Below are 25,447 nucleotides of genomic sequence, written 5' to 3'. Positions count from 1 at the left end.
TATTTTCTAAGATGCATATTCCATTAAGATATATATGGAAGCTCTAATAGACGCCACGCACAAACATTCGTCTAAGTTAATAATAAAGATGGACAAGTGTATGTGTCATTATTTGTCTGGTTGTATTGGTACTTTTCAGACCAGACAGTTTGAAATAGAATTACCAAAATCTGCACCTACATACTTTGGACAGTGGGAATCATTTCTTTAAAATTTTAATTAACCCTTTCAAGAGACAAGGGAAGTATGCTCATCACCAAATTCAACAATTTTTGAATAAAGTTATGTAAGTTGGCATAAATTCTTACGAATTTTTCAATAAGGTTTCAATTGTAGGTTAGAGGTTTCAATTGTTTATCTCAAATAAAATTAAGTGTCTTGATTTATTTCTTAGTTATTAATTGGAAAAATTAATTAATAAATCAGATTAAATTGATCTAATAAGCTGAATGAATTACTTTTCCTAGGCCAATCTTAATTTTAAAAACATTTTACTCCAACATGACTAGGAAAAAAAGGCCCTTTAAAGGGTTAATAAAAATTATTAAAATTTTAAAGTCCATTCAAAAATATCACAAGTAGAAAAATAATTTGTACATTAATTGTGAATTCAAATTTTTTTCCCACTTTTAATTAAATTAAAAATATTTTAGCATATTTTAAAAATATATTTTATTTTTGAATTGAAACTAAACGTTTTCATTGTTACCCTTATATTTCATTCCGGCTTTTTACCCATTGATGATGATTTGGTTAAAAGGTTAAAAAGATCTAAGCTAAAAGCAAAGGGGTAAAAATTTCTTTACTGAAATACAAATAAACCATGTGGCTGAAGAGAATGCTCCATAATTAGCATCTCAATAAATAAGACACTAAAAGTTCAAGATCTTAATTTTACCTCAAAGAATGAATTTTCTTGGTGATACATTCAAATGTATAAATGACACATTGTATAAATTATATTAGAATAATTTCGTATTTTATCGCTACTAAATGGTAAAAATTTAAATAATTTTTAATTAACAGAAGTTTTAATTAAAATTTTGAAAATTTCCTCTCGAGGTGAACATTAACAGTTTTCTAATTATTTAATGGCGAAGTGTGTTCACTCTAAGTCAAACAGTTTGATCTGGAGATCGCCAATACAAACATTCATATTCATTATAATTAGAGATATTCGCTACTTTAATAGAAATATTTGCAAGCGACCTTCATGTCTGACACCCTTGTTCAAACTAGTTCTGTTTTTAAAAAATGAAAATGTGAGGCTAAAGCTTATTAAGAATAAAGTATTTCAAATTACATGGAAGTGGGTGTTTCCGAATTTTTTTTACTCTCGTGATCAAAAATAAAATAAAACAAAGATCATATCCCGCCTTGTTTGTTAAAAATCACATCCAGTGAACTCGAACTGACCAAACAGGAGAAGAAAATAGTCTAAATGCCAGTTGTACGCATTAAAAAAATTTTAAATGCTAACATACGAGATAAAATTAGATCAAGGAGTTAAAATAATGGCAACAATTTTAAAATTATTAATTCTCACATTTAACTCACACATTCACTCACTTTCAAGTGGATTAAAATTCGTAGATTAAATTACTCAGCATTAAGAGTAAAAATGTCAATATAAACCAGTTTCATATAAACAGAATCGTGCGATGTATATATAAGATTGTACAGTGAAATAAGATTAATATTTCGATACAAAAAATAGAACTTTTAAAAACTGCGCTTATATTAACTTTGAAAATATTATTAAAAACCAGAGGAAAAATATAAAAACAATGAAACTTATACCTCTACAATGCTTACATTTTTGTTCGAATTCGTCAAAGAGTGTGAAATTCTATAAGGTTTAAAGAATGAAACAAATATTTAATTTTCATATATAGTTTATTACGTTATAAAAATAAGGATTTAATGTAACGAATACTAATCTTTCCGAAAAATCGCACTTTAATATGTTGGTTCTATATATCTCCCCGTTTTGAAATACACTTATTAATGAATACTAAAAAAAATAATTCATTAAAAGTTTAAAAGTTGCGTTTATTAAGTAAATTCTGTAAATAAGTTTAGTGTCTTATTTTCAAAAATAAGTTGCATAAGCAATGTCAATTCTAAAATCCTTAAATGAAAGCACGCTATAAAAAAGAAACTTGTCAAATTTTAATATTATATTTTTTATTTATTTTTTACATTAACTATTTTCTTATGCTAGAAAGCTTTAAAATCTTATGTTTTAAATTATTAATAATAATACGTTTATGTATGTATTCATTCCAGGTATATATTTTCATACGTTCAATTTTATTCTCGTTATTTAAATTTCATTTTCGATACGTAATTATTATCAAAATCTCAAAAGTAACGCCTCAGAATGTAAGCGAGATTTTAAAATGCTTAAAAGGGCGCGAGCAACAAGTCATCAATCATATCGTCCACTGATAACGATTCACTTTTCCTTATCTCACATTTCCTTCTCATTATCTCACAGCTTGGGATTGGGGGTAGGGAAAAACTGGAACCCGTAAAAATACGGGCAGTGACAGTTTTAAGGGAGTTTTTGTTTCCGTCTATAGACGGGTCCGCCGTTTTGAAGGGAGAAAAGATTCCGTCTTTTTCCGGGGTTGCCGCTTGGAGGGTTAATAAGGGGCCCTATAGCTCCCATCATGCTTTCAGTAATTAATGTTAACATCTCTCAAATAACTCTTTTAAATCAGCATCAGCAAGTAATGAAGAGGTGCTGATAGTTGTCATACATTAATTTCTATCCCAGGTGATAGGTTTCTGTGACATAAGAATAAGAAACTTGGTCTCAAATTTTGAGAAGTGCAATGGAACATATTTGGACGGACAACTCAAAAAAAAATGAACATGTTCAAACAAGTGTTCAGATTTCACAATGCACTCTTCTTTCTTATTCTGTTTACTGCTCAAGAGAAACTTACATACTGGATAACTTTTCATATATTAATTGTCATCAGATATTGTCTTATTACAGACAAGGGTTAAGAAAAAAGGCTCACCTGTACTTCCGTCAGCATGACAATAACCAATACATTATGTTCCCATATCATCTGCCAAAAACTATATAACGTGTTTGGAAGAGGTCCTTGAGCTGCAATGTAAAACCTCTGGCTGGTTCCCAAGGATATCTGGAAAGAAAAATTTGATTAGTAATTAATATTTTTATTATATATTATATTAGTAAAAAATAGTTGCAAGAATACTAACAGAATTGACAGCTAAAATCATATGAAATATCACTTTTAAATAATTTAGAGGTCACCAACTTTAAGGACTACAACCTCAACTAAGAAGTGAATGAAAAACCATGCTTTTTATAGAGTTGCTAGGGCACACATCCATACCTCGAGTGCTGCCAAACTAATGGGAAATTATTTTCTCCTCTTGCCAGAATGAATATAAATGGAAAGACATTCCTTATGCTTTATCAAAATACAGAGAGGTTTAAAATAGCTTCCATATTACAAAGGATACCTCACTTTTGGAGACTGATATGTAATAGATACTCTTGCAGGAAGAGGAATTTTACAATTTCTATATTCATTTATTAATACTTATATTTTTGCAGCAGCATAAAAAGTAAGATACATTAAAATTTCTTCAATCCTTGATTGATCTCGGTTTACATAAAAATATTTATTGCATGCAATCCCATCAGAGGTATCAAACAAAACAAACCTTACTTTTACAACTATTATGATTATGCATATATAGACACTTATAAATGCAGAAATATAACTTATGATTTGAAATAAATTACATCTTAATTTGTCTATTTTATTAAAAGAATCAAATGAAGCAATTTTTATTACATATTACTGTCCTCTTTATCAGTGCTCATACATTTAGTACTATCATTTGTAATAGGTATACATATTATAATATAAATTGTAAAATTTAGAAATAAATGTGACTTTCAACTATTGAAATTATTTTTAACACAATGATTACAGTAGAAATAATAAGAAATCATATTAGCTTTTTTTTAATTTACATTTTAAATAAAAATCTTTCAGAAAGTTTTAAATAATAATATAAAAAGATTTCAAAACAATTACTCTATTTATAAAATACTAAGAGAATAAGTACATTATAAGGTTTATTATTATTATAACAGAAAAGTAATTTCTGGTTCAGATATTTCCAAAATAATAACTATAGCTACAAAAAAAAATAGTTTTTATATGTAAACAAACACCTATTTTTATTAAAAATAAAGATTTTATAACAGTGCAGAGTGTCATTCACATTTATAAAATTTTGCTATCATAATCGAATATTTTTTTAATTTCAGATATTTAAATCAGGTAATATCAAAACATCAAATGACTCACACTGAGATGAGATGCATTTATATATCCAGTTCTGTTTTCTGAAGTAGGTGTCAGTCGAACTCTGTTTTCCTCATAGGGAAAGACATCTTTAAAGCGGTTGCGAGATGCATTTTCAGGTAGAAGGGCAGTAGAGAAATCTGCATTTGGCTTCCTCTTGGGTATTCTTTCAAACTCAAGAAACACTTGGCCCTCTGCCAACCGACTCTCCAGAGCATGGATCTGTCAATACGTAGAGAATTATTATTATCTAATATTCTACAGAAATAATTTCACAAGTGTCTTTTTTATGCCTACCATTGGAATAAGCAACATACATCCTCTGCTATCAAATAAAGTATTTTTATAAATTAATTAGTAATAGAAGTATGATCATTCATCTTATGCTCAATTCTGTCCTCAGACACAATGTCTTCATCAGTAGAAGTATTCATTATAATGAAGTTTTATTATAAACCATAAAGGAAACCTTCCCTTAAAACATTTCTGACTTTCAAGGTGAATAAGGAAATGGACTAAATATGTTACTAAGCTTGTTCTTACCTTTTTATCTGCTTATAAAATAGTCTAGCACTTGAATCAATATACATACCCTCTGATTCTTCATTAAGAATCTGTTATTTATATTCACTTGAATAGCTATAATTATTCAAACTCGATTTTTCTTCATTAATCCGGATTTGTGCTTTATGAAAAATGTAGTATTAACAGGAAACATGCAGTACCAAACTTGAATTGCATTAAACAAGTTGGAAAATAAAGTATTTCTGGTATGTGTGTATGCATGTATCTGCACATATTGCAGCTAAGATAAAGGACTGAGACAAAAATACTTTATTATTTGATATAATAATATATTAAAAATAGAAGGGATTATGTGTAAATGCCTATTAGTGCTTGACTTTACAGCTTGTTAAATTTAAAGATACCAAACATAGCTTGACTTCAGATCAAAAATAAGGTGATTTTTCCTTTTATTATATTTTTTTAAATTTTTTAAATTGAATATTCATTACAATTGCTAAGTATTTGAAGAAGAGTTCAGCATAAATTAGATGTGAAACGAATTTGTATGAATGATAAATTAGTTGGCTGATATCCATAATCATAAACAATAAAAATGTGTTACCATTCAAGTAAAAATTTTTAAGTTAATTAAAGATACAAGTAAGGATTTTAAATTTACTAAGTAAATATAACTAATTTATTTCATTTTTCTTCATTAAAATGTTTAAATGAATTTATAAAGAAATATGCATACTTGCACCATCTTAAAAAATAAATTATGTTTCAAATTTAATATTTTTCTGAATTTGTCAATTATTCATGACTATTATCATTTATTATTTATATTATCATCTATCATTCATATTTTATTATTATTTATATTTTAATTAATGCAGTTAATAAATATGTCAGATTAATAAACAAAACATTATATATGGCTTAAAAATTTGTCCTTACTCTAGTATCATTAGGAATCTGCGTCTCTTCTGCTTGTGTTGCAAATACACTCGGTCTGGACAAACTCAATCCATTCATGGCAGCTATCAACATAGGCCCCATCAGATGACTATCTTCTGACTTCTTGCTAATTAAAGCCTCTGCTTTAGATGAGAGTGATTCTGTTGGTGGAGAATGATACATTCCATGAGATAGGGCTACATTTGGCTCAACAGTGGGTTGTAGAGACTCTACAGGGGGAGATGAGTACATCACTGGGGGCAGGGGTTGGTTACCACCAATTGGATGCGAAGCTGCCAATAAAGGATTGTAATTTTCATAAGAGTGAGTTGGAAGGCTGGTATGGGAATGAACTCTTTGAGAAGAGGCAATAGTCTGATGTTGAATAGGATTGGAAGTTACAATCTTGGCACCACTGATGGGAACTGGCTCATATGAGATTGTGGGATTTATATCGGATTGTCTCCTAGGACTAGCAGCAGTTGAGGCTTGAGGATTGGCAGCCTAGTAAAAGAAATGGTTAAATATATTAAGGTAGCATAATTATTATTTATACAATTATCTTTGATATAAATACTATTTAGAATTAAAGTATTTCAATTAAAAAATGTAGAGGAGGGGGAGGCAGAGAAAAGTAGAATTAAAAAAGCATGTTTTAAACATACATATTTCAGAACAAAGAGAAATGAATAATATAAACATAAACAGAGCAAAACATTTATTAAAAATAGCTTTTTTTTAATTTTATATGTATTGATTAAATAACAAAATGTTATGATAATTACTAGCATATGTTACATCCTATACAACACACAATTCATTACTTAATATATAACAAAACTATGAAAATGGCTTATTCAAAAATGATGATAGAGCAATATTTACATCTTTACTATTATCTTTTATTATTTCTTTTTGGGATGTTTCATATTTCCTTCCCTATATTTTCAAATGCATGCTATAAAAAAAAAATTACACTTATAATATATTATTTTCCTTTCTTTTTTTTTTTGTCTAATTTATTTTTTGTCTCTTCTATTCTTAAAACAAATATTCACATTTTAACCATTTGTATTTATTCTTCCAATAGCTTCAAAAGAGAAAAACACAAAAAATCAACACCTTAATAACATATGTAAAGATTAAAAATTGCATTCAATAAAACAAATACTTGAAAATATTTATTACAAATCAACACACTAAAACTGTAGTTAATTACAATTTACTTCTACAATTAAAAATATTTATAGGTTTACAAAACATGAAAATTTCAAATTATATTATTTAAATTATTTCTATTAAGTTCAAGAATTTCAGCTATTTACAATCTACAAATAATTTCTGTTCAATAATTAATATTTCAACTTATAAAACTTTATGAGTCATAAGCTGCTTCAAGCAAAAGTTACATAAAAAAAAAAAAAAAGGATAGCATGAAAACAAACATATGGTTTTAAAACTAAAAAGGTCCTATCTCCTAAAATTTACTTATTAAGAATCTTACTTACAAAAATTTACTTATTATAATTCATTACATATCTGTTTAAAATTCCAAATTTAAGGAGCTATCATCAATTGACAACAACTGAGGAATTCAAAGAGATCATTAATTATGAAATTTATATATAATCACAAGAAAACTATATTGTCACTAGAAAAGTAGATTTTAAAGACTAAACTGCACAGAATAATTATGATTTGATAAAAAAAAAAAAAATCTTTCTGACACCCATACTTACACAGGAATTGCGTGTTAAATCTGGAGTACTGGAACTGGAACGTTGTTTATAAGGGTAAGGAGGGGGAGGCTTAAAATGATACAGCACCTGTTGCTCCACTACACCTCCAGTTGGGGAGTGTAAATCTGGGGTACTATATGTATGAACAAATTCAGGACATCTGCAATAATAATATTCTATAATGATATAGAAATAATATATTCCATAATACAATAATAACAGCTGAATCAAAATGCTGTAATGACCTATTTAATAGTCATGATTTTAACACTAAACATATCAACACTTAAAACATTTCTAACATAGCCAGTCAAATGACTGGACTTTATGTTTCTGATTGAGGCCCTGACAGAATGTATGAAATATGAATGTTACAAAGGAAATAAATCAACTTCATTATAATTGAACAAAATTGTATATTATCAATTTCTATGTATTACAAACACAAAGAATAAGAATTTTTAATTCATTATTGCTTGTTGCATTTCTTACATATAAAGAGTGTTTCAATTGTACATTTTCCACAAACATATTTTTCACATTTAGAACAAATTTTGATGGTTTTATTTTTGTTGCAATATCCTATTCAACATGTCTTAAGTTAATAAGAATATGTAATCGATTTAGGCATCAATCATTTTGTATTTGTTCTATATTTTCGCTCTCCATGGGCTTCTTGAAAATTGGAATGCAAGTTCTACTGCTAACAGGAGTAAAAAATCTTGTCAAGATATTTTCGTCTGCCATTTGCTTATACAAAATCCAGGCATTTATGACAGCTAAATCAGGAATATGGAAAAATACTTAGGGAGGCCATATGTAAGACTTATATTTTGTGGTATATTTCCTCGCCATTTGATCGGTCATGTCTACCCCAAATTTAGTTTTATTGTAATATGAAACGGTCTCAGGTAAAAGTTTATCATTTTTTTTTTCAATTTTTGCAAATTTATATTTTGAACTAAGTATTTTTTTTTTTGGTTTACTTTTATAAATTGTAAGAGTACAATTATTTGTTGTGAATATTTTCGATGAAAAGCATTCCACATCATATTTCTTTTGATTCGCAATTACTGGCAATTCTCTTTCATTTGAGCAAATAGATCCAACTACAGTAGTTTTTTTTTTTTTTTTTTTTTTTTTTGCTAGGAGTTGTGTTGCTAGGGATTTGCTTGTGAAAATGTTGTCTGTGGTTAATAAATTGTTCTCCCAGTCAAGTGACCGGTTGTGGTAGACAACGGCATACGACAAGTATTACTCAAAATAAACAAAATACAAATAAAAATAATAATAGAATATTAATTGTATATAGAATAGAATTCTAGAATATTAATAGAATATTCTTAGAAAAAGTCATGAAGTCAATTTGTGCAATAGCGATACGATGATATGCGCATTTGCAATGAAAAAGTTCACAATCGGTCATTTGACCGGTTATAGTATGTTTAGTGTTAAGACATTTGAATCAATATGTATTTTTAGAGAATTCAAGAATGATACACAGTTAATATTTCTACAATATATTAAACTCTTGTAATTTTTTTCAATGTGTAATAACACCTAAACATTCAAGAAATATTTCTCAAAGCTCAGAGAACATCTATACACAAAAAAACTAAAAATTTAAATAAAATGCTGAATCATGACAAATTATACTTATGTTATGACAATGTTTATACTTATTTTTAAGAAGTTTCAATCAATTTCAATAAAGAAAAAAATTATCAAAAAAGCAAAGGAAAAGAAAAATATGATAAATATCATCAGATGCAAAAAACCATACACATAGGTTAAGTAACAAATAATTTCTAATAATCAAAATTTGATTTTAAAAAAAAATATCTGTAATTTATAAATTGAAAAAATCCAAAAAAATTCTGAATTACTTAAAAAATATTTACTTTCATATAATAAATGTTTCCAAATATAAGTTTGATGAAATTTCACACAGCAATAAATCTGAAGATCAAATAAGATTACCTAAGTAAGATATTAGGATTGGCTACATTTTGATTAGTGCTTTCAAGATGGGAGAGGTCAGCATAGTTCTTGTACTGGCTATATGACTGGTGTTGGTCAGTAGGCATTTCTGCCTGACTTCCATTGCCAACAAGAGACTGAAGTAAATGACTAGTTGACATGTCTCCTGTACTGCAACTGAAAACAGAACATTGAAGAATTTAATGTATATTCAAAATAACTATATAATTTGAAAGTTAATTTGATAAGAAAATTTAATCAAACTATACTGAACAATAAATTTAATCAATAAAAAATTATACTCAGTCTTCATATTATCCTTAATAACTTGGACAGAAAAAATAACACCAGATATTTAATTTTTAAAAAATACAAATTATTTTCTAAAAGTTAATGGAATATGATATGTATGCATATATACAAATAATAAAACTATACAATAAATACTGTATAATATAGAGTTAAAGGTTGTTGTCAAGTCCAAAGAAGATGAAAAATTTTTAGGTATAATGGTTTTATTTTTATTTGCCTCACTTTTTAATTGGAAATTTTCCATGTCTATTTAAAGTATCTTTAAGATCTATCTACCAGCATTTTGAAATAGGGTGCAAAGTATATATATATAAGTCCTACCTCAACTGAAAATAAAAGAAGCAGAATCTTGCTCATAATGTATGAGAAAAAAACAATATAGAATAGAGCATTGAGTCTTATTTCTTTTAATCAACATATTCTCAGAAACAAATTACGATAGTCTTGCCAGAAAAATGCTAATTATGTAATATTATACAAAGGACAGATCCAGATAGAGTATCTATCATAACCATAAGGGAATATATTAGAGAATGCAAATTTCATTGCAGATGATTTCTGGTTAGTTGAACTGATTCTGAAACTGAATTAATGCCTTAAAATGAACTAAAACATGAACTAGAAGCAATTAGGGAAATGTTTCAAGATACTGTATATATGATATATGAAAAACTTGTAAAACAAACACCATAATCCTAAAATCTTCTCTTGTACAGCATGCATTATAAAATTTCTACATTAAAAAACTAAGTTACCCAAATGAATAGTGGACGTTGAATGAAAAGAGTATCTTTATTGGAAATCAAAAGAAATTATCATGGGCATTGTAATACAGATCCCAATGTTTATGTAGCAGGTCTATGTCTTTGCTTGAGAAAAATGGTGGTTGATTCTTGAGGAAGTCCTGCACAGCTTCCTTCACTTCGTCATCCAAACGGAAGCATGTCCGCTGTAATACTCTCTTAAATGGCCCAAAGATGTGGAAGTCACAGTGTGTGTTCCAACACTTCCCAACAGTTTTTTAAGGTTCACGAAAGACGTGTGGGCGGGCATTGTCATGGAGAAGGATCACTTGTTGTGTGAGAAGGCCTGGCCATTTGCTTTTGATTGCTTTCCATAGTTTCATTAAAGTACTGCAATAATGTGTAGAATTTATAGTGCTTTCTTGGGGCAGGAAATCAAACTAGAGTGATTCATGGCATTAAAAAAATCAGAAACCGTACTATCACGCATTGTTCCGATCTGGATGCATCCATGTATAGCATGACTTTACTTTCAATCAATTTCCTTTACCATGAACAGCTTTCAAAGTTGAATGCCCTAAGAATACACACCTCCCACCACCCAGTCATCTGATGCAATCACAAGAGTCCACTTTTCATTCAGGCAATCTGATATTATTTCCTTACCTTTGAATACCATATTTGAGCCTGACAGCTGTGTCGTAATCCGGAGCTTGTCTGTACATGGGCAACACAGCACCAATTGGCTTGGTGTCCTGACCTCCTCCCTCTTGCACACTAACTTGGCTCCTATGGAGGGAAGTGTCAGAAGAGGATGTGCGACGCAGCGATGGGACGGAAGTACAATCCTGTGCGAAAATTGGCTGGTTGAGCACATTTTGTGAAGAAGTGGAAATACATAAGTTGCTTGTGTGAGGGGAGGAAAGACTTGTAGAGGGGAGATCCTTCTGACTTCCCTCTAGCAACTGGCTGCCACTTCTTGGAGTTGTAATTCTCTCACTGTAACGACCATCAGTGTAATACACACCCAGGCCATCTATAAGAAAAAAAGATATTTGATACAATTTTGCTGATTCAGTATACCAACAAGTCAACAATAATAAAGAATCTATTGAAGAGATATTAGAATAACTCTTATTTAGAATACTTTTTTTTTTTCTTTCTTATTAACAACTAAATCCCCAGCTCCCTATTTCAGACTCTTATGCAATAAAACATATACTAATAGTCATTTTTGTAATTTATATAGTCTATGCACAACAGTGAGCATGTTATATTGAAGTTCAGAGAAAAAACTTGAAAGATAATTTGCTTGGTAAATAGGAAATAAATTCCTCAAAAATATATTCTTTATAATAACTTAATATGTGTGCAGTTGGTTCATCTTAACTAACTACCATCTCATTTAAAAAATTTGAAAGAGATACTTTAGGATCAAATTTATAATTTTGAATGTTAAATATAGATTATGCTCAATCTTAAGTTTTATTAAATTTAATTAGACTACACTCAAGCTGGTAACTTTCGTAAAACTTCAACACCACATCTGCAAGAGGGAATTCAATCCAATAAATTTAGCATATAGCCCATGTTCAGCCTTGCCTTAATGAGACTCTAAATGGCTTCAATATCAAGCTATTGCTGCATCAACTAAATCAGCAAATGTGAAAATTCATTTTCTCTTACCTAATGAATCCTGGCTTTCTTGCATAGTATGCTGGGATCTTGTTTCCATCTAAAGACCAAAAATACAGTAAATTCAAAAGAATTTTTTAAAAAATAAAAAATTAACAATATATATGTAAAGACACTTACTTTAGCTACAGATGGTTTGCGAGGGGGCACATTTGGAGTTCTGTAAAATATTACAAATAAATTAAAATATATAAAAATTATACTTAACAAAAATAATTGATACTACACGTAGATGAAAGAAAGAAAAGGAAAAATATACTTACAAATTTGGAGGTCTGGTCTCAGGTAATTGTTCTGGAGATGAACTAGAATTGAATCATATTTCATTGTATTTTAATATTCCATGTAAGTTTTTACATTTAAATACAAATGTTAGTAAAAATATGTTAAACAATATGGAATTAAAATGCATTTTCAAAAGAGAAAATATCTTTGACTTTTGTTTAAAAGATTATTATTTTGGCAACTTAATATTACAAAATAATATCCAAAGTAACATACAAGTAATTCTATTTTCCAAGTCCAAAAAAAAAAAAAAATAACCACTTGTAATTAAATAATCTAACTATTCAAACTTATACAAAAAATAAAAATGTTTGGAAAAAATTTAAATTCAGTATAACAAAAATATTTTTGAACAATTTTTACATCTACAGGGTCTAATTGAACTGAACACAGAATTCAAAGTCGGTGGTGATTTTAAAGATATTAAAGAGAGAGAGAAAGAAAGAAATGGGCAAACAAAAAAATCAATGAAATTTACTTGCATACCTTATGAGACCTTCATTCTTTGTATAGAAACTGTGCTGCTGAATGCATGTTTTCCAAACATATTTTGCAAGATGGGCATCTTCCTGAAAGAAACCCATTCATTAATATAAAAGAAAATAAACAGTAATTTATTTTATGAGTTACTAAAACTTATATAGAAAGGATCAAGGCAATTTCAAAAATAACCAGTGGGAATGGTCGCCCTAAAACTTTCTTGCATATTCTCTAATACAGATGCTTGTTCAATAACTGCAAATGATAGTTTTAAAACTAAACTACTGTTACTGCATTAGTTACAAAATAACACTTATTGCAATTAACAAACAAGTTGCAAAAGGTCACTTTTTACTGTCTATCTAGCAATTTTACTGAAACTAGCACGTCATTTTGTGTAATACTGCAATAATATCTCATTATCCACACTAAATGTAGTGTGAAAATAGTGATTTTTCATCCATTTTAATACTTTCCCTATTTTCAAGAAAAAAAGGAAGTCATCAAATAAAACTAAATCTGGTGAATAGAATGGAAATGGAATAACTACTTATTGCTCACAGAACAAGACTTGGGGGACTAGGATCCAGAGGCATTTGATAAATAGTCTGTTTCAAACCAATGCAGACATTTATGTTAATAATCTGGCTCTAATGATAAATTTGCTGTTAAAAAAGAATTGAAAATTTGTTGAACATAATCTCTTAATGTTTTTGCAGAACTGAAATACTGCATATCACTAATCAGCAAAACCTGTTCAATATCTCTGTGTCTAGTTTAAGGAAAATTTCTATTTCATTCAATGTCTACTTAAGATCATATCATTATCATAAACTACCACAGATTCAAGATCATACATATATAACAAAAAAAAATGCTACTATACTAACTCCCAATGTTAATCTAAAAGATCACTTTGGGGCTGCTTAATCCAGTGCTACTGCAATTATTACTGTTCTAAACAGGATTCTCAGAGTTAACTTTCTACAGAATTAGTATAGCAGCTTTTTGATATACCTATATATACTTATCTCAAATGTAGAAACATGATTTTAAAAAACTAACAGTATTCTACAACCACTACTTCCATTTGCTTATACTTAAATGCTATAAAAATTATCTTGAAAGACAGTCATGCTTGTAGATAGTTAATCATGTTAGGATAACAAGATACTAAATATGTATACAACATGTATTTTGTAAATAACTATAGATAAAATGCATAAATGACATAGTGGTGGAGTCCCAAGAATAGAATAGTTATAACATTTATGAGTAGGTTAATGCTGAAATTCTCAACATAAAATATAGTTTGATGAAAATAAGGTCAATTTAGTACCTTCGGAAAAAGATATATTAACTAATCTCATAGATGGCAGTTCATATAAAATTCATGAATATCTGGAATATTCAACTAGAGCTACAGATTAAGAAAAAAGTTTTTATTCATCGACAATTGAAATGATTTGAATTTCTAATCTTTTCACAGGAATGTGAAGTTTTATACACTTATTGTATAGGAAACAATGTATAGTTGAAGTCAGAATACATGAAGAGAAAAAACTATTATATTTACTAATTGTGACTGTAAAACTTTTCTGCTGTTCCTGTGTTCTATTCCAAAATATCGCTTATGGTGCACCAAGTTAAGAATTTGATCCCAACTAAAAAGAGTACAATGCAAGTAAGTAAATCAAAAAAAATAATTTAAGCTTCATAATCATTTTACACTTGTGAAAAAAATAAGAGATATTCAATAATTCTATCCTGAGTTTGGAAAGAATATAGTTGGAAAAAAAGCTAAGATGAATATAACAAATAATTTAAAATCTAATATTAATTCTTGTAATACTTGTCTCAAAACATTAAAAACTAAAGCTATTTACAACAAATTTCATAAGAGAATCATTAATAAAAATCGCTTATGTAATAAATTCATTAATAAAATCTTAACACAAATTTTGGACATGATAGGAAATTCTTCTGTATTTGCTGTAGCTTCCTAACACTGTTTTAAAGAAGCTAAATTAATTCTTCTCAAACATAAGATGAAATTTCATAAAATAATACGATTTTTAAGACAAAATTATCAAATACTTAAAAATAAAAATCAAAAAGTTCTGAAAATGCATAATGCAAAATTTTTAAAGACAAAAAAAAATATCCCAGCAACATTCAGAAACAGAAAAGGAAACTGTCTGAAAATGTTGCAGGTGAATTCATTATGAAAAATAAAAATATACTTACAGCTAAATACACAATACTTACGGAAAATAAACGACTGGCTGATTGTTTAAATACCATATATAGATTCCCATTAATGACACACCAAGAATGATTGCACTGCCAGAACTGTCCTGAATAAAACAAATAAATCAAATGATTAAGACTTTACAAAAGAAGATAAGTAATTATAAACACTTAATTTGTTAGATTGCAGAATGCTCTGTTAATTTGAACACATTAGATAAAAATGCTGATATAATTGTAAGAAATGAAGAATTACATCATAACTTCGAATGCTTTTTTCAATATGTTAACTAGTTGTACTTTCAGTATTTAAACTTGTTAATGCTTAATATTTAATTTCATTTAAATAACCCAAATGTATTCCATAGTTGTTGCTTTCCCCCCCCCCTTTGTTTTGTCTATAAAATCAATAAGCATCTGCGAACTCTTAACAAATTTCCAAATGGTAAATGCAGTTATTAGTCAGATTTTAAAGCCAAAGCACTTTTTTTTTGCTTCATTTTTGTGCTAATGTAAAAAGTCCAAAAAATAATCATTATGTTTAAAATGCAATCCTAAATTCTTTCATTAAAATAAGCAGATAGAGTGTACCTAAAATACAGGCTTCTGGAAAATAAGCCTACTTAAAATAGAGGCACTATTCTTGCTCAAGTAAAGGATTAACATTTTAGAAATTTTTAAATGTTAAACTCATGATCAGGAATTTCAGAAATATATATACCAAACACAGCAAACTGGAAGACAGACAAAGAAACAATATGAAAGCATTTGATTTATATACATCAAAGGTGGGCATTTTACTGAAATCTAGCTGAATAAGCATTTATTTTTAAAAAAATGATTTTTACATGATATTGACCGAATGATCCAATGATAAACTATTAAAGTTACAGAAATTAGACTGTGAGAAGAGAAGGAAAATCAGAACTCAGTAGTTGAATTCAAGCTTTGCTTCAATATAATTGATGTAAGTTTGAATTCAAATAGTTAGAAAATAATTATTTTTGAAACATGGATAAACTGAATTTATTACATATACATAATATTTTTTAAATTTTAAACTCGCTTCTTAATTTATTTTTTTTAATTCAGAATTTAATTTTACTACCTAATAATATTAATGTTTCAAACACAATTTAAAAGAAATTTGCTGAAATCTATACTTTAAGTTTACAATTATCAAATTAATACTATAAAAATTACATTACATGGATTAAATATAAATATAGCACCAATCAGTTTTAACAAAAATGAAAACATTTTCATCAGAATTTGTATATTAAGAATACAAAGTAACTTCATTTCCATACATAAAATTAATAGTAATGAAAATATGAAATTTAGAAAAAAGAAAATTACAATTTATGCAAAAAAAACAAAAACATTATAATTAAAATAAGTAAATAATAAACATCTCAAGTGCATACAAAAACAAACTCAGATAGTCTGTTTTGATTAGAAGTTCATTTTGATTAGAATATGCTGAACATATTAATTGTAATATGATGATCAGTATAAATGAACATAATTATTAAATCTATTGTTTATGTCCAACAGAAAAGTACTCCTTTTAAGAACTATTTTATCAGTATTCATAATAGGGTTAGAAATAATTCTAGATAATCATTAAAAAAATAAAACAGTAATGTATATTCAAAAATTTTTATTCAATCTTATAATATTAGAAATAATTTTAAATTCTTTGCATAATGAATTAAAATGTCATTTGTTAATTAAAATGTCACTTACAGATAAATGCTAACCTACCTTTGCAGCAAAACATTCGAGTCCATATCCGTTAAGTTTTTGTGCTTCCATGATATAGTATACTTCTGCTAACGATTGGGACATGCCCTGCAAACTGCGATGGCTATGAATCACACGTTCCAGAATGGCCTCTTGGTTTTCTTTACCTTGAACCATTGCCTACAAATATAATATTTGACATCATTATTCAATACTAAATACACTACTATGCCATCACAATCAATCACTTCCTTTAAATATAGAGGTTCATTTAATATTATCTTCCAGTTACTTTAATGATACTTTCTATTTCGTTAGATTCTGCAAGCCATCTGACATTATCCAACAAGTTCGTATTAATGGGTTTCTCTATATTTAGATCCTAGTTCATATCCAAAGACAATATTATTCATTTCTATCAGCAAAGTATATCTTGTTTATTATTATGAGTCAGTTCATTATATGTTTAATATACTTCTATTTAATAAAATACTATGTATATGGTGTACCCTGGTTTTTCAAGAAAGTTAAAAAAAAAAAAAAAATGCCTAAATACATGAACCCAAAACAAGGATTGTGTATTTTAAAATATTTCTTAAGCTGTCATTATTACACATCAAAAAAGAAATTGGAATATATTAGAAGTAAAAAATTATAGTCTGTAAATTTTTAACATAAGAAAATAAAACAAAATATACTTTTATTGTTTTTTTTCCCAAAGCTTTAGATCCTTTGCAGAAATTAAAGACTTAAGGTATGATTTTTTTTTCAATATTTTTTGATTGATTACTATATTAACACACAATTTTATGCCATATTGAAATTTGATACAGCCATATTGAAATTTGATACACACACAAAAATCTTTACATCATCCTAATGTATATAGAAACTTTTTGACAATAAAAGATAATACCATAAGAAATAATATGCTGATGCCATATAGCAAGCTTTCAATAGAATAATAAAAAATATATCATTAAAAATAAATTTGAGAAAAGTCTATAAACACATGAATACATAACAATTACATAAATCATGAATACAAAACAATTACACAAATCAGGCTGACCAAGTAATTAATAATACCTAATCTCAGATATTTAATTCTTCATTCAATTTCATTATTAATTAGATTATTTTATTTTTTAAATAAAAATTGATGATACTTCATTTATTCTCACCTCAGGTAATAAACCAAAATTTGTCAAATATTCTGTGGTGTGCCTTTCTGGATCATGATCACCAAATTCAGCTAAAAATAAAAATACAGTTTAATGAAATAGCAGTACATCTGAAAACAAATACAAAATAATAATAATTAATTGCTCTTGTTTCATTTAAATCTCTTATGAATAACTCAATTTTCAAAATTCGCTAAACAGAATAATGTTAAACATCAATTTGTGATAGATATTTAATTTGTGTAAGTTAATTGCCCAACCAAACCAAGTTAATAACATTTCTTTTTATTCATTTGAATGACATTAAAAGAACACTGAATTAAATTATACTTACTCACTTATTATTAAAATATACTGCCAAAGAATACTACATCTACTCTGAAAATCTATAAACAGGTTATGCAACATATATGTAATATTAAGAATCTATAATGTTTTCAGTGGAGTTAGTTCTATCATAAGAAAGACTATTTTACAGTCAGTTCTGAAACTGAACGAAAGATGGATTTATGCCCTGCGACTTGACAACAAATCAGAAGATGAGGAATCTCCAGGCATTTTAGTGATGGGTCCATTAGATCATGATTTATGATGATCTTTCTATAACTTTAAAAAAGTTCTCTTCGGAAGTTATAAAAAGACTAAAGACTGAGCTGGAGTCAGTTAATCAAAATGCAAATGCTGAGTGGGGATAGCAAGATTGAACAAGTTCATATATCTTAATAAATTGAAGATTGAACCATAAGCCAAATCTCGGAGTTAAATATGGAAGCAGTATACAGTTATATAGTTAAGTCAGTAATGAGTTGGCAATTAAATGTGGTTAAAGCGAGGAAACAGTGGAGAATAGCAAATATTTCAGGGACGTGAATAAATGTGTGAAGTTTCAGTACCTTCTAAGTTGTGTGCCCTTTATTGTTGTTTACTATCAATTAGTGTACTGCAGTTTATTGTAAGTACACTATCAATCAAGTGCTGTTCTTGCATACATGATGTCTATGTGTTTGTGCCTCTATAAATTAAACATCATGCTTTGTTATTGAGCAATTTGACAGTTTCACCATATGCCCCCTACAAGAGACCCTTCATTTTGTGGCAATTTCCACAACAATATTTTCACCAACTAAGGTGATTACAGAAAAATAAGTAAAAAATTTTTCACTTATACCTAAAGCTTAGTAATATTCTGGCTGTAATGAAATTCTGATTACACTATAATAAATATATTAGCACTCAGGATGGTTCTATACTTTAATTCAATGTACTTTAATTTTAGGCATGAACATTCCCATCAGAAGCAAAAATGAGCTTGAGATGCCATACAACTCCCACCCCAGCCTACATTCTCTGGAAATACAGTTTTTTTTTTTTTTTTTTCTTAATGTCTAGAAGAACAAAGCATTATGCAAATAAATTATGAAAAGACTGAGTTTTTTTTAGATTAGAGTTAAAAAATTATTATTAAAATATATTATTATTTTTTTTAAAATATTTAGAGTGATGTGTTTGATTTAATAAACCAGAGAAGTTTCTTAACAGATTTGTGGTCAGAATAATAATATTCTGATCATAATATATAAATCTATAATTACCTTGCAGGCTGTAGCTTGCAAAAAGAATTGTCTGCTCTTCATTGCAGCCTAGTTTACCCTTGAGAATATCTGACTTCAGCTGAAGAAAATAGTGGTACCTGAAAAAGGATTGAAATGTAAATAACAATATCAGTGAATATTATGTTCTATAGAATGGATTAATAAGAAACAATCAAAATTATTATCTTTTACTCAGTGATTTGTTTTCAGTTCTTTCCAAAGAAATTTAAAAAAAAAAAAAAAAAAAAAAGTAAACTTAAACATTAAAATGGCTGCATTGCATCACAAAAAAGAAAAAAAGAATGAATTCTGTATGAAGTTAAAAATGTATAAATACAAAATAATTTCAATATGAATACCATTGTGATTTTGATAATGATTTGTTATTAACAGCTAGATGAAGAATTGAAATAAAATCATGATATGAATTCAGCATATTCTTCAATTTGATTTTCATCTTTCTACTTCTCAAATTCAATTGCCATATTGCTTTTAAAATACAAAAAAATTATCAGAATTCCACACCCCAAATGTCAAAGATTTTTAAAAATTATATATAATTAATAAAAAGAAAGCTACTTTATTTATGCACACAAAATTGTAAAATTTTATATTAATTTTTTCTCAAATATTTAGTATTTAACATAGGATTCATTATTATAAACTATAAATGTGCCCAACTAAAAAAGCAATTATCCTTCTCAATATCTGATACAATTGTTACAAATTAACTAACTAAAGTTGTAACAGAAAATCTTATCGACATTGGCTTAATACTTAAGAAATAAAAAAAAAATTATTTGTAGCACATTTTAAATATAAATATACAGTAATGTAAAAAATTTTATTTCTTTATGGTGGCATATTCTTGATTCATAATGTTCACAAACACCTCAAATAAAAATAACCATTAAAATTTATTTGAAACAAATAATGATCCACAAACAAAATGAAATGAAACATGAAATAAAAATACAATATTGAAAAAAAAAAGTTGAACATTATAAAATATAATCTACAAACATAAACACTAAGAAGTATAATAAGTATAATTCAACGAACAATAAAAATTAATAAATTTTATAAAGATATTAAAAATATCATAGAATTATTCAAAATACAAAATAAATCAACCTCAAGAATGATAAAATAGAGTGACAGAATTGAATTCCAAAAATGTTGTAACCTGTGCTTCCACAAATACAATGTCAAATATAAATACTGCTGAAAGAAAATACTAGCAATAACTTCCAACTGAAATGAGAATATTGTTACAAATCTATAATGTTGCTTCCCAGCATGATTAGTTCAATCACTGGAAAGACCGTTTTGCAATCAACTTTCTTTTATGCTGATCAGATATTGAATCGGTGATCTCTGGGCTTCTCGACAAAATAGATATTACTGGAAACTCCCAGAATTTCAGCGATTGAACCAATAGGAAACAAGATATGCCTGATTGTTCCAGGATCTTCTCTGCCCGCCTCCAGGAACTATAAAAGGAATTTCATGCCAAAGACTGTCGTGCATCAAATTATGGAACTAATTAATGGCGAATAGCTGGATCAGTCCAGCGAAAAGCAAGTGTTGTGTGAAGCTCAAGTAATTGTTGAATTAAGATGTGTATCAAGTCCTGACATTTATTGCACAAGCAGCATCGAGTTGTGCGAGGTGTAACTAGTCTTGAGTCGGCAGTTGGATACAGCTAAAGCAAGGAGATAGTGGAGAATTACAAGCATTGGGAGAGATCATAGAGTAAAACTACAAAGATTCCCTTCTTCAACTGAATTATAACTGGCCACTTTGTGTGCTGTGTTATTACTACTGATTACTATTTGTGGACTACTGTTTGCTGTAGCATGCTGCTGTGTGTTTGTGTTCATTTCGGCCGTGTTTCTGTTGTATGCATATTCTCATCTTCGTGTTTAATAAAAGTCATTGTTCATTATTAAGGCCTGTTGATTGTTTTCACACCATGCAGCTACTACGAGTGAACTTGGTGACTTTACGGACTTAGTGGAATTGAAGTTCCGTAACAATATTATAAATTCTTTACAAAAATAAAATGTAACTTTTTTTCTGTCAGAATGATAAAGTAAATTATTTTGTAATTAATGCCCATAAAAAAAATGTTTAATTCAGAATTCTAACCTGGTAACCTCGTCATGCAGAATATTGACATCAGACACAAAAAACATGACCCCAAGATAAAGATTATAGCTGTCTTGGGCATATTTATCCAGCTGCCTTTTGAGAGGACGTTGAAGCTCCACCCACCAATATGTTCCTTTCTTGGACAGGAATCGAAGTCCAAAATACTGAGGCTATTGTAAAGAAGGAAGAGATTAGCAAACAAGATCACTGACAGTCTTAAAACTTATTAAATGCTGAAATTCATTAAATAAAATTTTAGAAACATGGCATCTTTAATATTAGATACTTTAAAATAAAAATTCAATTATTATCAAAGCATCTACTGCTTTTAAATGTATACTGTAGATGAACATTTAAAGCACCAATTTTCTATAGAATATTTTAGGAATTTGATATATTTATTCTTCAGATCCCATAAAAATTATATGAATTTTTTTATGAAGATTTTTTTAATTTTAGAGCAGTTTTCACAGAAAAAAAAAAAGTTTAAGAGAACATTTTTTTTTTTTTTGGGGGGGGGGGTAATTGCTGACACGTGGTTTATATACAAATAACTATGCTTTATATAGCTATTTAATTTACAGCTTTAATTCGTTTAATATATGTATTACTCATGTTTAAAATTTAAAAGTAGCTTGAAAAATATTTAGAATTAAAAAATTTTTAATACAGTAGCCTTCAACTTCAGCTGGAAATTCTAATTGTGCAATTTATTATACTGGATTTATGTAAAAATATAAAATTATAAATAACAAACTATCTTGTCTATATTAATCCTGGTCCCACTTCACAGCAGTTTGCATCAGTAATGAAACTTTATTAGCTGTCAGTCAAAACAACAGAAATACATGAGAGAAAGAAATGAATTAATCGCTATAAATCCCATGATATTTATAAATGCAATGGGTTGTCATTTACAGTTAAGAAATGCTAATATTTTTTATAAATAGCTTATAATTCAAACCAAAAATCAATTCATGTAAATATATTACATATCTTCATAAATAAACATATAGTACACTTTATATATGTTCAAAAAAATAATTTTAGCTTTTCACAAAGTTTGCATTTTCTAACCTGCATCAGCCCCAACCTTTGACAGACATTATTAAGGCATTCCTGGCCCAAACTCTGTGCTGAGAGAGTACATTCCACTGTTGTATTATCCAGAAGCTCAACTGAAAGCACAAAGAGATTCTTGGAAGAAACATTGTATTGCCGGCTCTTTTTCAGCTTTAGCTTGAAAGGCATTGCTCAGTCAAAATCCATTGGCACCTGATCAAAAATAAAAGTTACTCTTCAAATGAAAATCAACATACTAATCACCAACATGTACTAGAACATCTATATAAAAAAATTCAAATCCTCATTTTTAAAAAAAAAATTTTTTTGCACTTTTGCTATTTTGATAACAAATGAAATACAGCCAAGTAATGAAATTTTAAATGGTAAACTCAAACCTTCTTGCATAATCATACACATTATAATAATAATAGAAATTTTGTACCAATTCTGCTAAAAGAAAAATTGCATTGCATACCAAAATTTATGTTCAATAACAATCAGTGCTATGAAATCTTGTAAATAAATACCATATTATGCTATGGTTGTGAACTCACAGCTATTAGAACATTCTAGCATTCAACTAATCAGCAACTAAACATCATAAAAAAAACATCAACATTGTAAACTACTAATTATTTTAATTTATAAAAATAATTTATGAAAATGTTGATAAGAAGAATAATGTTATAAAGTCATTTCATAAGAAATATCATGGCAGAGCATGTTATCAGAAATCAGTTTAACAGGTTTTTGTTTTTAGAAAAGTAATAATCTTTCATACTTGATATATACTTTTACGACAGATGTACAATAAAGACGGAAAAGTCATAAAAATGTATTTTAAACTTTCAACAGGTTGAAATACAGAAAATCCTCTTAATGAATCTCTCCAATAATGGTTGGAACATAGAAAATCATTCTTTCTACATTCTAGAGGAATCATTTTAAGAAGATTCAAAAGCTGGATAATCGATGGTCAAAGAGTTCATAATAAAACTGATCAAGACTTTATAGATTCCTGCGATGAATTAAAATGGATAAATACAAAATTTTATTAAACTTTTTTAATTATTTGCAGAAAAAACACTTTTGTCTCGCTACCCACACAGATCTCTACTTATACTTGAAAATTTATGTTCTCTCAAAACTATTTGATGGCCAAAAACAACTTCAATGTAAAAATCATATTAAAATCTGTGAATAATGGTGTAACTGAATCAAGAAGCAAATATTATTGTCAATTCTGTAATTAAATCAATTTTTAAAAACTAATAAAAACCAATATGCAATGTCACATCAAAAACATCATAGCTTAGGAAAACAGGAAAAAAAGACATTAATGAGAAAGGCATTTTTATGCATACAAGTAGCATAAAGGTAGGGAATGCATAAGGCAAACAAATACAAATATTAAAAAAAAGGAGAGATCACAATTAAGATTATGCAATGTAAAAATAAAATTTCTGTGAAGCTCAATTAAATGAATGTATAAACTTGGTAGGATGTGCTCTTAGTGTACAAATAATGTTTTTCATTTCAAATCTTCTTTTAAATATTATTCAAAACTATGCATTTTCAATATAATTTAATTAAAAAGCTGTGTATAACCTTGAAGTTATATTTTTTAATCAATTATAAATAAGTGCAAATAAAAAAATTATAAATTTCATCTGGTATCTCTTTTTTAATTTCTTGTTAAAAACAGAACTATATATTTTAAATTATAAATTAAATAAATAAAAATACTAAAGCTTAACTTTATTTTCGTATTTTTCATTTTGACCAACATTTTCAAGATCCTAATCACAAATATACAAAGAATACCAATAGATGGAGCCACACCAAATGCAACATAAATAAAAACATTGAATAAACTCTATATTTAGAAGAAGAAAAAATTATACTATTTACTAAGTTTTCTCAGTCAGAAAAATATTATTTTTAAATATAGTAATGTTAAAATTTACAAGTAAAAAAATAATGTGTAATTACGTACACAAAATAATGAAAAACAGATGCTTAAATCGGAAAGAAAACTTTAGTTTCGGACGAATTTAATGCAAACCCATTAATTTTAAGAATTTAACATTGTATTATCATAACATCGATCTCATAGTTAAAATAAAATAAATGGTAAACTATTTTAATTAATTTAGTTGTATGAACAAGAAAAGTTCCATTTTCTCTTAAAAGACTTATAAATAACAATGTCATTAAAATTGAATTCATAAACAAAATTTTAAATTAACAACAAAAAATAGTTTAATTATTAACCTTTACTTAAAAGTTTTTTAAAACTTACATTTGAAGGGGTCTAAAAACAAAATTTTAAATCCCATTACAATTTATTTTATACCGTTGCTTCCATGTTGTTTACAAAGCTTAACATCTGTT

At 27.6% G+C, this 25,447-nt stretch overlaps 1 protein-coding gene across 1 annotated transcript in view; it reads right to left on the bottom strand.

Moving 5' to 3' along the window:
• The window catches only part of LOC129972368 (tyrosine-protein phosphatase non-receptor type 21-like), a 35,188-nt gene extending 9,741 nt beyond the window's left edge, over positions 1-25,447 (bottom strand). Inside the window, exons 1-18 of the mRNA XM_056086488.1 lie at positions 25,356-25,447; positions 23,066-23,263; positions 21,986-22,158; positions 19,835-19,932; positions 18,243-18,313; positions 17,080-17,238; positions 15,331-15,419; positions 14,639-14,726; positions 13,069-13,151; positions 12,561-12,602; positions 12,418-12,457; positions 12,289-12,337; positions 11,269-11,638; positions 9,548-9,724; positions 7,568-7,727; positions 5,829-6,332; positions 4,368-4,586; positions 3,033-3,161 (exon numbers count right to left, since the gene is read on the bottom strand). Of these exons, the coding sequence (XP_055942463.1) occupies positions 3,033-3,161; positions 4,368-4,586; positions 5,829-6,332; positions 7,568-7,727; positions 9,548-9,724; positions 11,269-11,638; positions 12,289-12,337; positions 12,418-12,457; positions 12,561-12,602; positions 13,069-13,151; positions 14,639-14,726; positions 15,331-15,419; positions 17,080-17,238; positions 18,243-18,313; positions 19,835-19,932; positions 21,986-22,158; positions 23,066-23,239 (2,625 nt within the window). The 5' untranslated portion in view covers positions 23,240-23,263; positions 25,356-25,447. The remainder of the gene's footprint in view (positions 1-3,032; positions 3,162-4,367; positions 4,587-5,828; positions 6,333-7,567; positions 7,728-9,547; positions 9,725-11,268; positions 11,639-12,288; positions 12,338-12,417; positions 12,458-12,560; positions 12,603-13,068; positions 13,152-14,638; positions 14,727-15,330; positions 15,420-17,079; positions 17,239-18,242; positions 18,314-19,834; positions 19,933-21,985; positions 22,159-23,065; positions 23,264-25,355) is intronic.

Source organism: Argiope bruennichi, chromosome 6 (assembly GCF_947563725.1).
Source record: "Argiope bruennichi chromosome 6, qqArgBrue1.1, whole genome shotgun sequence".
Taxonomy (NCBI): Eukaryota; Metazoa; Arthropoda; class Arachnida; order Araneae; family Araneidae; genus Argiope; species Argiope bruennichi.
Note: the sequence above shows the minus strand (reverse complement) of the source record. Positions and strands in the feature narration are given on the sequence as shown.